Below are 13,307 nucleotides of genomic sequence, written 5' to 3'. Positions count from 1 at the left end.
CATTTGCATGTTAGCAATAAGTATTTGATACATCAGAAAAGCAGAACTTAATATTTGGTACAGAAACCTTTGTTTGCCAATTACAGAGATCATACTTTCCTGTAGTTCTTGACTAGGTTTGCACACACTGCAGCAGGGATTTTGCCCACTCCTCCCTACAGATCTTCTCCAGATCCTTCAGGTTTCGGGGCTGTCGCTGGGCAATACGGACTTTCAGCTCCCTCCAAAGATTTTCTATTGGCTTCAGGTCTGGAGACTGGCTAGGCCACTCCAGGACCTTGAGATGCTCTTACGGAGCCACTCCTTAGTTGCCATGGCTGTGTGCTTCGTGTCGTTGTCATGCTGGAAGACCCAGCCACGACCCATCTTCAATGCTCTTACTGAGGGAAGGAGGTTGTTGGCCAAGATCTCGCGATACATGGCCCTATCCATCCTCCCCTCAATACGGTGCAGTCGTCCTGTCCCCTTTGCAGAAAAGCATCCCAAGAATGATGTTTCCACCTCCATGCTTCACGGTTGGGATGGTGTTCTTGGGGTTGTACTCATACTTCTTCTTCCTCCAAACACGGCGAGTGGAGTTAGACCAAAAAGCTCTATTTTTGTCTCATCAGACCACATGACCTTCTCCCATTCCTCCTCTGGATCATCAGATGGTCATTGGCAAACTTCAGACAGGCCTGGACATGCACTGGCTTAAGCAGGGGGACCTTGCGTGCGCTGCAGGATTTTAATCCATGACGGCGTAGTGTGTGTACTAATGGTTTTCTTTGAGACTGTGGTCCCAGCTCTCTTCAGGTCATTGACCAGGTCCTGCCGTGTAGTTCTGGGCTGATCCCTCACCTTCCTCATGATCATTGATGCCCACGAGGTGAAATCTTGCATGGAGCCCCAGACCGAGGGGATTGACCGTCATCTTGAACTTCTTCCTTTTTCTAATAATTGCGCCAACAAGTTGTTTCCTTCTCACCAAGCTGCTTGCCTATTGTCCTGTAGCCCATCCCAGCCTTGTGCAGGTCTACAATTTTATCCCTGGTCCTTACACAGCTCTCTGGTCTTGCCATTGTGGAGAGGTTGGAATCTGTTTGATTGAGTGTGTGGACAGGTGTCTTTTATACAGGTAACGAGTTCAAACAGGTGCAGTTAATACAGTAATGACGTGGAGAACAGGAGGCTTCTCAATAAAATGCAAATTAATTACTTAAAAATCATACAATGTGATTTTCTGGATTTTTGTTTTAGATTCCGTCTCTCATAGTTGAAGTGTACCTATGATAAAAATTACAGACCTCTACATGCTTTGTAAGTAGGAAAACCTGCAAAATCGGCAGTGTATCAAATACTTGTTCTCCCCACTGTATATTAAATAAAAAATAAAATAATACATTATTTGGCCAATTTTAAATATTTTGCGTATCCTAAATGGAGATTTTTTTAAAGTAGGCTAAATCTATCTATATAATACAATGTTATTGTGAGAATTTGGAAAATTGGCTTTATCTATCATTTGGGTTACAGAACGACCCATGTCCTGGCTTACAGTGTCTTCAGAAAGTATTCACACCCATTGACTTTTTCCACATTTTGTTATGTTACAGCCTGAATTTAAAATTGGTTAAATTGAGATGTTTTGCCACTGGCCTACACACAATACCCCATAATATCAAAGTGGAATTATGTTTTTCAAAATGTTTACAAAATGTTAACATTAAAAAGCTGAAATGAGTCTATAAGTATTCAACCCCTTTGTTATGGCAAGCCAAAATAAGTTCAGGAGTAAAAATGTGCTTAACAAGTCACATAATAAGTTGCATGGACTCACTCTGTGTGCAATAATAGTGTTTAACATGATTTTTTAATTACTACCTCATCTCTGTACCCCACACATACAATTAGCTGTAAGTTCTCAGTCGAGCAGTGAATTTCAAACACAGATTCAACAACAAAGACCAGGGAGGTTTTCCAATTCCCCACAAAAAAGGGCACCTGCTGGTAGATGGGTAAAAAAAAGCATATATCTCTTTGGTCATGGTGAAGTTATTCATTACACTTTGGATGGTGTATCAGTACAGGCGTCCTTCTTAACTCAGTTGCTGGAGAGGAAGGAAACCGCTCAGGGATTTTACCATGAGGCCAATGGTGACTTTAAAACAGTTATGGAGTTTGATGGCTGTGATAGGAGAAAACTGAGGATGGATCAACAACATTGTAGTTACTGTATAATACTAACCTAATTGACAGAGCGAAAAGAATGTACAGAATAAAAATGTTCTAACACAAGCATCCGGTTTGCAACAAGGCAATAAAGTAATACTGCAAAGAAATATGGCAAAGTCTTATGTTTGTGGCAAATCCAATATAACACATTACTGAGTATCACTCCATATTTTCAAGCATAGTGGTGGCTGCATCATGTTATGGAAATTATTGTGATTAAGGCCTGGGAAGTTTTTTCAGGGTAAAAATTTAACTGAATGGAGCTAAGCACAGGCAAAATTCTAGAGGAAAACCTGGTTCAGTCTGCTTTCCACCAGAAACTGGTGGAAAATAAATAACCTAAAACACAAGGCCTAAATAACCTAAAACACAAGGCCAAATCTACACTGGAGTTGCTTACCAAGAAGACAGTGAATGAGTGACAGAGTTTTGAGTTTTGAGTTGAATCTGCTTGAAAATATATGGCAAAACCTGAAAATGGTTTCCTAGCAATGATCAATAACCAATTTGACAGAGTTTAAAGAATTTTGAAAAGTATAATGGACAAATGTTGCACAATTCAGGTGTAGAAAGGTCTTAGAGACTTACCCAGAAAGACAAAGCATTAATCGCTGTCAAAGGTGACTCTAACGTGTTGACTCAGGGGGTTGAATACTTATCTAATCAAGATATATACGTGTTATATTTTTCACAAATACAAATGTTAGAGTGTTTTGTGTAGATTTTTGACAAAAAAAATCTGAATTAAAATTAAATAAATTTGAATCCTACTTTGTAACACAAAAAAGTATGGAAAATGTCATTGGATTTGAATACTTTCTGAAGTCACTGTATTGCTGGCATTCTGAGGATGCAGAGACACCCCTCACTCTTGTCTTTATCCTGGGGTAACATTACCATCTGCTGGTGCAAGCTAGTTTTACACACACACACAAACTACACACTTGCGCATGCACGCACGCTCACACACACACACTCGTGGGTGCCACATGGCATTTTATTTCCTCTGTGATGTCCCTGGGGTGAGTGGTCTGTCTGCCAGAGTGAAATTGGCTCAGTGAAGGTATTTGACAGGTGGACAGCTGCCTGTGAGGTCAGTATAATACAGTGCATTCGGAAAGTATTCAGACCCCTTGACTTTTTCCACATTTTGTTACGTTACAGCCTTATTCTAAAATTGATTCAATTATTTTCCCCCCCTCATCAATCTACACACAACACCCCATAATGACAAAGCAAAAACAGGTTTTTAGACATTTTTGCAGATCCCCTGTAACGGCAGCCTTCCTCCTCTTCACGAGAAGAGAGGGTGTAACAGGGATCGGACCAAGACGCAGCGTAGCCAGTGCTCAACATGTTTAATAAAACGATAAACAGTGAACACTTAACACGATACAAAATAACAAATGTGGCAAACCGATACAGCCCTATCTGGTGCAGAGAAAACACAAAGACAGGAAACAACCACCCACAAACCCCAACACAAAACAAGCCACCTAAATATGATTCCCAATTAGAGACAACACAAAACACCTGCCTCTGATTGAGAACCATATTAGGCCAAACATAGAAACAGACAAACTAGACACACAACATAGAATGCCCACCCAGCTCACGTCCTGACCAACCCTAAAACAAGCAAAACACACAAGAACTATGGTCAGAACGTGACATCCCCTCGAGCTCTGTCAGATTGAATGGGGAGCATGGCTGCACAGCTAATTTCAGGTCTCTCGGGTTCAAGTCCGGGCTCTGGCTCAAGGACATTCAGAGACTTGTCCCGAAGCCACTCCTGTGTTGTCTTGACTGTGTGCTTAGGGTCGTTGTCCTGTTGGAAGGTGAACCTTCGCCCCAGTCTGAGGWCCTGAGCGCTCTGGAGCATGTTTTCATCAAGGATCTCACTGCACATTGCTCCGTTCATCTTTACCTCGATCCTGACTAGTCTCCCAGTCCCTGCCGCTGAAAGACAAACCCAAAGCATGATGCTGCCACCACCATGCTTCACAATAGGGATGGTGCCAGGTTTCCTCCAGACGTGATGCTTGGCATTCAGGCCAAAGAGTTCAATCTTGGTTTCATCAGACCAGAGAATCTTGTTTCTCATGGTCTGAGAGTTTTTAGGTGCCTTTTGGCAAACTCCAAGCGGGCTGCCATGTGCCTTTTACTGAGGAGTGGCTTCCGTCTGGCCACTCTAGCATAAAGGCCTGATTGGTGGAGTGCTGCAGAGATGGTTGTCCTTCTGGAAGGTTCTCCCATCTCCACAGAGAAACTATTGAACTCTAGCAGAGTGACCATTGGGTTCTTGGTCACCTCCCTGACCATGGCCCTTCTCCCTCGATTTCCAAATCATGTCCAATCAATTGAATTTACCATAGGTGGACTCCAATGAAGATAATCAATGGAAATTTCGAGTGTCATAGCAAACGGTCTGAATACTTACGTTAAAAAATAAAATACCTTATTTACATATGTTTTTGGTTTGTCAGTATGGGCTATTGTGTGTAGATTGGTGAGGGAAAATGTTTTGTTTAATCCATTTTTAAATAACGCTGAAACGTAACAAAATGTGGAAAAAATCAAGGGGTCTGAATACTTTCCGAGGGCACTGTAGATGGTCAGAAGGGGGGGAAAATAAGTGTGCACTTATTCAGCCATCCTTCAGAGGCTAATGCACCTTAGATGATAATATCCATTGGATCATCACATTATACACTTCTACCCAAAACAGGTTCAAATTTTCATTTTTATTTAGAAGCAATTCTTTGATTTGCAAATGGTTAACATTCAAGCCAATTTGATAGTAGGAATATTACAGGCAGGTACAGCTGTTTACATCTGATTGTGATAAAGTATTACAACAGTCAGTCCTATTGACACAGTACAGTACACAGCCTTGTCCAATAAGAGACGAGCATGAACCACCCAACCAATTAACAGTCACATTTTTTTTTAGAGTAGACCAATCAGCGTATATATACCATCCAGAAGAACCAATACATTCACATATTTACTTCCAACATGTTCATTGGACTATTGGCCCATGCATATACTGTATATTGTAAAAATATAGCATTTTGAATAAATACTAAATATATTTAAGAGCAAATGTCAGACAATACCAGATATATTTTTCACAATACTGTCTCTTCAGGTAGTTAGCTATATTCTTCTTTAACCAGTAGAGGTCAGTATTCAGCTCCTAGGCCTGGTTTCTGATGAACAGGTGAGAAAGACAGCACCACCCCACCTTGTGAGTACAGCCCCTTTCCTTTAGGACTGGGTTCTTAAAGGACCGGGTATGAAAAACCACATTGCGCCACATACCTCTTCATTTTCTGATAGGCAAGCTAGGATATTCTCATCATGCCATTACTTCACACTCAGCCATCGTTCAATACAGAGAAGAGGTGGGTGTGGAAGAGAGAAGAGCAGTCCCCTAAAAACAACCGTTCTACTTTTCTAGCAGTGAAAGCAGCATGTGTGTGTCCGTACGGGACAGGGGGTGGTAACATTACTAACTGACTGAAACGTTACAGAAAATGTTACAACCCCTATTACATTATGGCCAATGATGGATAGTAGTCTACTGCAAGGCTTCCCGTGCTCAGTGGTGTGATGTTGCACCATAGTCCTGTAGAGATATGAATGACTCTGTATCTTGAATGTAAAATAGCCTGACATTCGTTGTGCATTTTGTAGCAATTTGGGTGCATACATCATTTAATTTGTCGTTTAGAAGCAGGCAGACAGAGGATGGGGTGCATTACAGTGGAGCGAGCGAGAGAGTGTGTGTGCGCGTGAGGTGTGTGAGTGACAAAGAGAGAGATAGAGCGGGAAAGTAAATTGTTCAGTAGAGTATACAGTTATACTGCAGCTGTAGCTTGTGTAGCTTCTGCGAGGGTTGTTATATTGCTGCGTGTTGCGTCCTTCTGAACAACCTTCATATTGGAAGACGTCTGAGTGAGTCAGTCGTCAGGACGTACTGACGAAAACCAAGCTTGGATATGTACAGCGTGTGTCAATCAAACAGAGTGAAACAAATTGCGTTGCAAAATAAATATACTGTCTGTATTTGATAAAACGCCATAATAACATTCAGCCTGTATTAGTTAAATAAATGGCTCATGTCCAAATATAAAATAATAGGGATGTCATTAATGAACACGTTTCCATCCAGTTTTCATGTGAGTAAAGTCAGACCGTATAAAAAAAAAAATCACAACAGCTGTGATGCAAACAGGAAATTTCGTAACAATTTTATAAATGCCGACAGAGAATGTCGTTAGACATGGTGGGATATTTTTGTGTCGGTAAAATTTATTTTGCGTGAAATGCCGCTGGAAACACCTGTATGCGCAAATAAGTAACTCGGGAAGCCATGCAGTTTATTAGGCTACTTATTAAGTCAATTATGATGAACTTCACAGGGTGTTGAAAGTGCACGCTGTGAACTTTATGTTCTGTTCGAATAAATATCGAGGGTCTTATTCTGGTGTCATGATGATCGATGCTTGACTGCCATTTGACAAATGCAAATATTTTTATCCATAATAATCTCACTGTGTAGATTAGCCTACCCGCAGTGTATCTGCGAGCTGTTGGCTGACCAGAGTAGGTATATTTGATATTTAAGGCAACAGTTTTTGTGTCAAAACTAGTGTAAAATGCGATGGAAACACATTGACTTAGTTCTTCAATATGTTCAAACGTTCATTGACCTATCTGGCTTTAATGGCCATGTACTCTTATAATCTCCAACTGGCACAGCCAGAAGAGGACTGGCCAGCCTTCAGGGACTGGTACTCTATATTTTCTTCTAGGTTCCGGCCTTTCTAGGGAGTTTTTCCCTTATACATCTGCATTGCTTCCTGTTTGGGGTTTTAGGCTGGGTTTCTGTATAACACTGTGACATCTGCTGATGGAAAAAGGTATTTATAAATACATTTGATTGATTAATTGGTTGATTGAACTTTTGGCTCTCAAGTTGCGCAGCAGTCTAAGGCACTGCATCTCAGTGCAAGAGGAGTTACTACAGTCCCTGGTTCGAATCCAGGCTGTATCACATCCGGCTGTGATTGGGTGGCGCACAATTGGCCCAGTGTTGTCCAGGTTTGGCTGGGGTAGGCTGTCATTGTAAATAAGAATTTGTTCTTAACTGACTTCTAGTTAAATAAAGGTTAAACATATATTTTTTTTAAACACACAACAACAAAAAACGTTGAACTTGAATTTAAGCGAAAATTAAAATTTTGTGTGCAATACATCACGCACAGATTAAATTTTCCTGCCACAAGTCAGTTTGCTTAAAACACACCATCGGGCGGAAAATGTGCATATTTTCGTTATGCGGATTTTAAAATATTCGCATGAAAATCTGTTGCCAATTGGATGGAAACCTAGCTACAGGTATAAAAAGGAAAAAGGAAAAACATAGAATTGATAATAAAATGACCGATTTTTAAGGTAGATCATGTGTTTAAGATTATTTTGGCCTGAATAGCTTGTTTTATATTAGAAAGCAGCAATCCATCATCCTTCTGGTGTCCTTCTGCCCTCTTCCTGGATCACCTGTCAATCACCACTGTTGCCACTGCTACTGGGTTTTTGAGTGTCACATTGGCTGGCTGCCAAACAGTTGATACATTGTTCCCACTCACTAAATGTTGGCAGAAATGTGAAGAATGTGTACTATTCTGGTTCCGTGGGGCTCCGGTCCAATAGGCCTATCTGTGAGCTGAGCTCTGGTCGGTGGGGAGACATAGGCAGTGGTGGTGAATACAGCCTTTGTTTGTCCTCCAGGCAGTCTGGAAAAGGGTATGGTCCATGACAGTGGAGGCTGGTGGGAGGAGCTATAGGAGTCCTCTTATACCTCCACCCACCAGCCTCCTCTGGTCCAGGGAAAGAGGTCCGGGGTATAGTGGGTCCAGGGTGGGTGGGTCCGGGGCTGGGGTAGGGGTTAGAGAGGGGCTACAGGAGGGGCCTCAGAGGAGAGAGGCTGTGGTGGTGGTGATGATGGTGGCAGAGGTGGTGGTAGAGGGGTTGGAGGCCTGGGTGGTGGTGGAATCTGAGTGGGTCTTGAGTAGGTCAACTATCTCAGCGTGGGAGGACGCTACCGCCACCGACAGAGCCCTCTGACCATCCTAGAGAGAGAGAGAGAATGTTGATTCACTTTTAGAGAAAACAAAAACAGTGTGGGTTAATCATGTTTGAACAGTGAACACTGTCCTCTCCACTAGCCAGAGAATGTGTGCTTTAGACCCCTCCCTCCCTCCCCTTCCCACAGTGGGACCAACAGGAGAAACAGGAAACCTGGGTAATGAGCGTACAGGCAAAACCTACACCCCAAAAAATGTGATTGTCACAATGGRCCAGTGGTGCAATGGATAATGCGTCTGACTCTGAATCGGAAGATTCTTGGTTCGATTCCTGGCTGGCTTGTGGGACGAGAGTGAGAGCAGGATAATACCATGTCAGGACCATGGGAAAGGAAGAGATAGAGAGAGTGATATTTGCAGCCTGTCTGCCACAGCCCACACCCACACARTGATGTCTGGGGTTCCAGGGTCTACTTTGCCCTGGAGGCCTCACACAAGGTCTGATTCTAGCCATAGCCTCCACGCAATTCGCATACAGACACCTCTACACATCAAGTACAGTGTAATGCCTTCTAGGAGGGATTAGTGTGTCAAACCCAGAGAGACATCACTACAAACCAGTCATTAACCTAGAAGCTAATATCTGGCTGCCCATGCTGCTATCACTCGGTGGAGGTAAAATAGGATAGTGTGTTTCTGGTCAATTCCCTGCAGCCCAAAGGTTAGGGGATTTGACATCCTCTGCGAGTCTCTGTACTCATTCAATTAAATTAACATGATGCACTTCACAGTTTTAGCCATGTGGTGGCACTGTTGAGTTGTTTTGAAATGCAACATTTTGGGAAGTCCAAAAGTGAATGTACTGTATGTACCACAGGACGCTGCTAAGGGGAGAACGGCTCATAATACGGAACGGAACGGAGCAAATGGAATGGCATCAAACAAATGGAAACAATGTATTTGATTCCATTGAATCTGCTCCAGACATTACCACGAGTCCATTCTCCCCAATTAAGGTGCCACCAATCTCCTGTGGTATGTATGTGTTCATGTTTGTGTGTATGCCCTGATGTGTGTATGTGTACAGCATGTGTGTGCGTGCGTTCCTACCTTGTCTGTGAGGCTGGTGGGTCACAAGTGGCCAGACTCCAGTAGCACCCGAACGATCTCGGTGTGACCGTGCTCACACGCGCACATGAGTGCGGTCGAACCGTCTTTGTCCTGAATGTTGAGGTCAGCTTGGCAGCTCAGCAGCAACCGCACCATGGCTGTACGGCCATGGCTGACCGATAGCATCAGAGCCGTCTGCCCTGCCTAGAAACCAGGAGAGAGAGAAGCAAGAGAAAGAAAAGAGCACAGGAAAGAAACGTGAGAGAGGAAACGATTATATGTTTGTGGTTGAAGAATGATGTTGAGGAAGAGAGTCAAGTACACTGGTCCTGAGTGACGGGTGAGTAGGTTTAGTATTTGAGTAATAGGTATTTTTTCGTTAAATATATATACTTTTTTGGGGCACACAAGACAAATATAAAACAAAGTAGAGGTTTAAGTGAACACACTAAGTTGTGCAGAGAGGAATAAAAAAAAAAGGCTGTAGGATACTGTGTGCAAAGTGTTTCAATGTCTAATCAGAATGGCTTGTACAGTAGAATAGCGATGAATATACCAGTCGTGTGACATGCCTGAGTGCAGTTAGTGTGACTATACAGCGGCTCAGTTGTTAATGTGTGTCTGATGAGTGTAACAATGTGTGTGTGTGGGGGCGGGGGGGCGGGGACGGGGGGGTGAGAGAGTGTGTACTATGTTTTGTGTACCTGGCTGGCGCGGGCATGACATCTCCCTGTCTCAGTAGTGCAGAGCCACCTCCATGTCCTCTGATCCATCAGACAGCTGTCAGGAGGCCAGCATCACGGCTGTGTACCCGCCTTGTTCACGATGTCCACCCACACAGACCTACACCACACACACAACGCACATACAGTACACAAACCAAATACATGAACACACACACAGACAACGTAACGAGGTGCCAGCGTTCCCGCGAGCACATACAAAACTTCACACACAGGCCATTTGTCAAGTGAATAAGCTAAGGACTGCGATGAGGAAAAAGGGTATGCGAGAAGAAAAAAAGGGGAGCTAGAGAGACTTGAGGAAAAAAGGGGTGAGAGAGATTTGAATGATAGATGAGAGTGGTGGTGTGGAGAGAGGTGTATGATTATACCTGTTACCTTGTGTCCACAGCAGTTTGACCACAGGGAACGTTGGAGTGGGACCCGCTGTAGTGGAGCGCTGTGTTGCCGTTACCGTCGCCAGGTTCCACGATGTAACGCAGGAGGTCGAGCGTGGACGATGCCCACCTCTCTCAGGTAGAGGGTGACGGTGTCAGCCAGAGAGTCCTTCTGACTGGACACAGCGAACCTCCTTGGTACAACAACCAATCAGCACATGTTTGACGGAAAACACCATACCATCTGAAACACGAGGACATGCTGACAGAGAGAACACACACACACGAGCAAGCAGGCACGAGCTAAGGACCGCCGCACGTGACGACAGCACGACGAGGCCACCCACACAAACAACACAAACAACAACAACCACCCAACCCAAACTCTCCTTGACAACAAGAGAGAAAATACAACTTCAAAGAAGCCATCGCTCGCGCTCACAGATGCAGGTACCTAATCTGCTATGTAACCATTACAAAGCTGGGTAGATATGGGTTGTTAGCGAGGGACGAGGTTAGGGCACGGTAACTGAATTCCAAAAATTTCAGTTCCCAGTTTTTTAACGACAACACTCTCCTGGTACAACGCTGGTCAGAACATGTCTCTGAGGGGAGACACAAAACCCAACTGTTACACACACAACAACACACTCTCCTGGTACATTACGGCAGGAATATGTCTGTTGTAACGGTTGTTGTGCCCTTAGGGTTTGCAGTAGTTAGGTTAGGGTTGTGGTTGAGGCTAGGGTTAGGGTTGCTACTGGGATGGTGGACATGAAGCTAGGGTTAGGGTTGTGGTTGAGGCATAGGGTTAGTGGTTGTAACGTGGGATGTGCGACATGAAGTAGGTTACGGGTTTTGTAACCGGGCGTGGACATGAAAGCTAGGGTTAGGGTTGTACCGGGGGGAAAACCCGTTGGGGGAAAAAAAACCAATGAAAATAAAAAGGCTAGGGGGTTTTAAGGGGGTTTTTTGTACCGGACGTAGACATGAAGCTAGGGTTAGGGTTGTACCGGGGCGTGGACATGAAGCAGGGTTAGGGTTGTACCAGGCGTGGAATGAAGCTAGGGTTAGGTATTGTACCAGGACGTGGACATGAAGCTAGGGTTAGGTTTGTACCGGGCGCGTGGACATGAAGCAGGGTTAGGGGTTGTACAGGACGTGGACATGAAAGCAGGTTAGGGTTGTACCGGGACGTGTAACATGAGCTAGGGTTAGGGTTGTACGGACGATGGACATGAAGCTAGGGTTAGGGTTGCTACCGGGACGTGACATGAAAGCTAGGGGTAGGGTTGTACCGGGAACGTGGACATGAAGCTAGGGTTAGGTTGTACCGGGACGTGGACATGAAGCTAGGGTTAGGGTTGTAACCGGGAACGTGGACATGAGCTAGGTTAGGGTTGTACCGGGACGTGGACATGAAGCTAGGGTTAGGGGTTGTACCGGGGCGTGGACAATGAAAGCTAACGGGTTTAGGGTTGTACCGGGACGTGGACATGAAGGCTAGGGTTAGGGTTGTACGGGACGTGGACATGAATCTAGGGTTAAGGGTGTCCGGGACGTGGACATGAGCTAGGGTTAGGGTTGTACCGGGACGTGAATGAAGCTAGGGTTAGGGTTGAATCATAAATATAGTTAGAGATCTCTAGTTGGAAATAACCCTGTTTTTGCAAGGACATTGCCATTGAGGGCTTCCACCATTTTCAAGTAGTCAACTGGGGGGTGATTCCTATGTGTTGGGAGGGATAAGCCAATGTAAAGAACATTGGCTTCTTCTTTTGGTTACCTAGTTTGTAAAAAGCTTTAAGCTGTATCACCACTATCTAGTAGCCACAATAAATGAATGACACACAAGATTTGGTTCAAGACTCCAGCACTGCAGGTGGCGGTAAATCCCCATTATACGCTTTATGCTTTTTTCAAACACAAAAGAAGAAGARCATTTACAACTTCAAAATGGAGATAGCATCAATGGCTCTGCCCTTGCTGTCACAGATGCCATAGGTTGAGCTCTCCAACTAAATCTCTATGAATTGAACCAGGATGTGGACATGAAGCTAGGGTTAGGGTTTTGTGTGGGTTTAGGGTTTAGCCGAGGTGTGGAATGAAGTACATAGAGTGAATACCAGTCGGGCTGGGATTCAAATCCCAAGCTGTTCATGGATCGCATACAGTACCAGCCAAAACTTTGGACACCTACTCATTGAAGGGTTTTTCTTTATTTTTACTATTTTCTACATTGTAGAATAATAGTGAAGACATCCAAACTATGAAATAACACATATGGAATCATGTAGTAACCAAATAGGTGTTAAATAAATCAAAATATATTTTAGATTCTTCAAAATAGTCTTGATGACAGCTTTGCACACTCTTGGTGTTCTCTCAACCAGCTTCATGAGGAATGCTTTTCCAACAGTCTTGAAGGAGTTCCCACATACATGAATGCCGAGCACTTGTTGGCTGCTTTTCCTTCACTCTGCAGTCCAACTCATCCAAAACCATCTCAATTGGGTTGAGATCGGGTGATTGTGGAGGCCAGGTCATCTGATGCAGCACTCCATCACTCTCCTTCTTGGTCAAATAGCCCTTACACAGCCTGGAGGTGTGTTTTGGGTCATTGTCATGTTGAAAAACAAATGATAGTCCCACTAGGCGCAAACCAGATGAGATGGCATATCACTGCAGAATGCTGTGGTAGCCATGCTGGTTAAGTGTGCCTTGAATTCTAAATAAATCACCTACAATGTCACCAGCAAAGCACCCCC

The 13,307-nt window shown here is 43.9% G+C and overlaps 1 protein-coding gene and 1 pseudogene across 1 annotated transcript in view; both read right to left on the bottom strand.

The window, feature by feature from the left end:
* Nucleotides 1–4,939: 4,939 nt before the first annotated feature.
* LOC111971886 (KN motif and ankyrin repeat domain-containing protein 2-like) lies at nucleotides 4,940–10,247 on the bottom strand (annotated as a pseudogene).
* The window catches only part of LOC111971374 (KN motif and ankyrin repeat domain-containing protein 1-like), a 36,338-nt gene continuing 33,247 nt past the window's right edge, over nucleotides 10,217–13,307 (bottom strand). The window contains exons 7-8 of the mRNA XM_023998121.2: nucleotides 10,541–10,671; nucleotides 10,217–10,262 (exon numbers count right to left, since the gene is read on the bottom strand). Coding sequence (XP_023853889.2) covers nucleotides 10,217–10,262; nucleotides 10,541–10,671 — 177 coding nt within the window. The remainder of the gene's footprint in view (nucleotides 10,263–10,540; nucleotides 10,672–13,307) is intronic.

Source organism: Salvelinus sp. IW2-2015, linkage group LG13, assembly GCF_002910315.2.
Source record: "Salvelinus sp. IW2-2015 linkage group LG13, ASM291031v2, whole genome shotgun sequence".
NCBI lineage: Eukaryota > Metazoa > Chordata > Actinopteri > Salmoniformes > Salmonidae > Salvelinus > Salvelinus sp. IW2-2015.
Note: the sequence above shows the minus strand (reverse complement) of the source record. Positions and strands in the feature narration are given on the sequence as shown.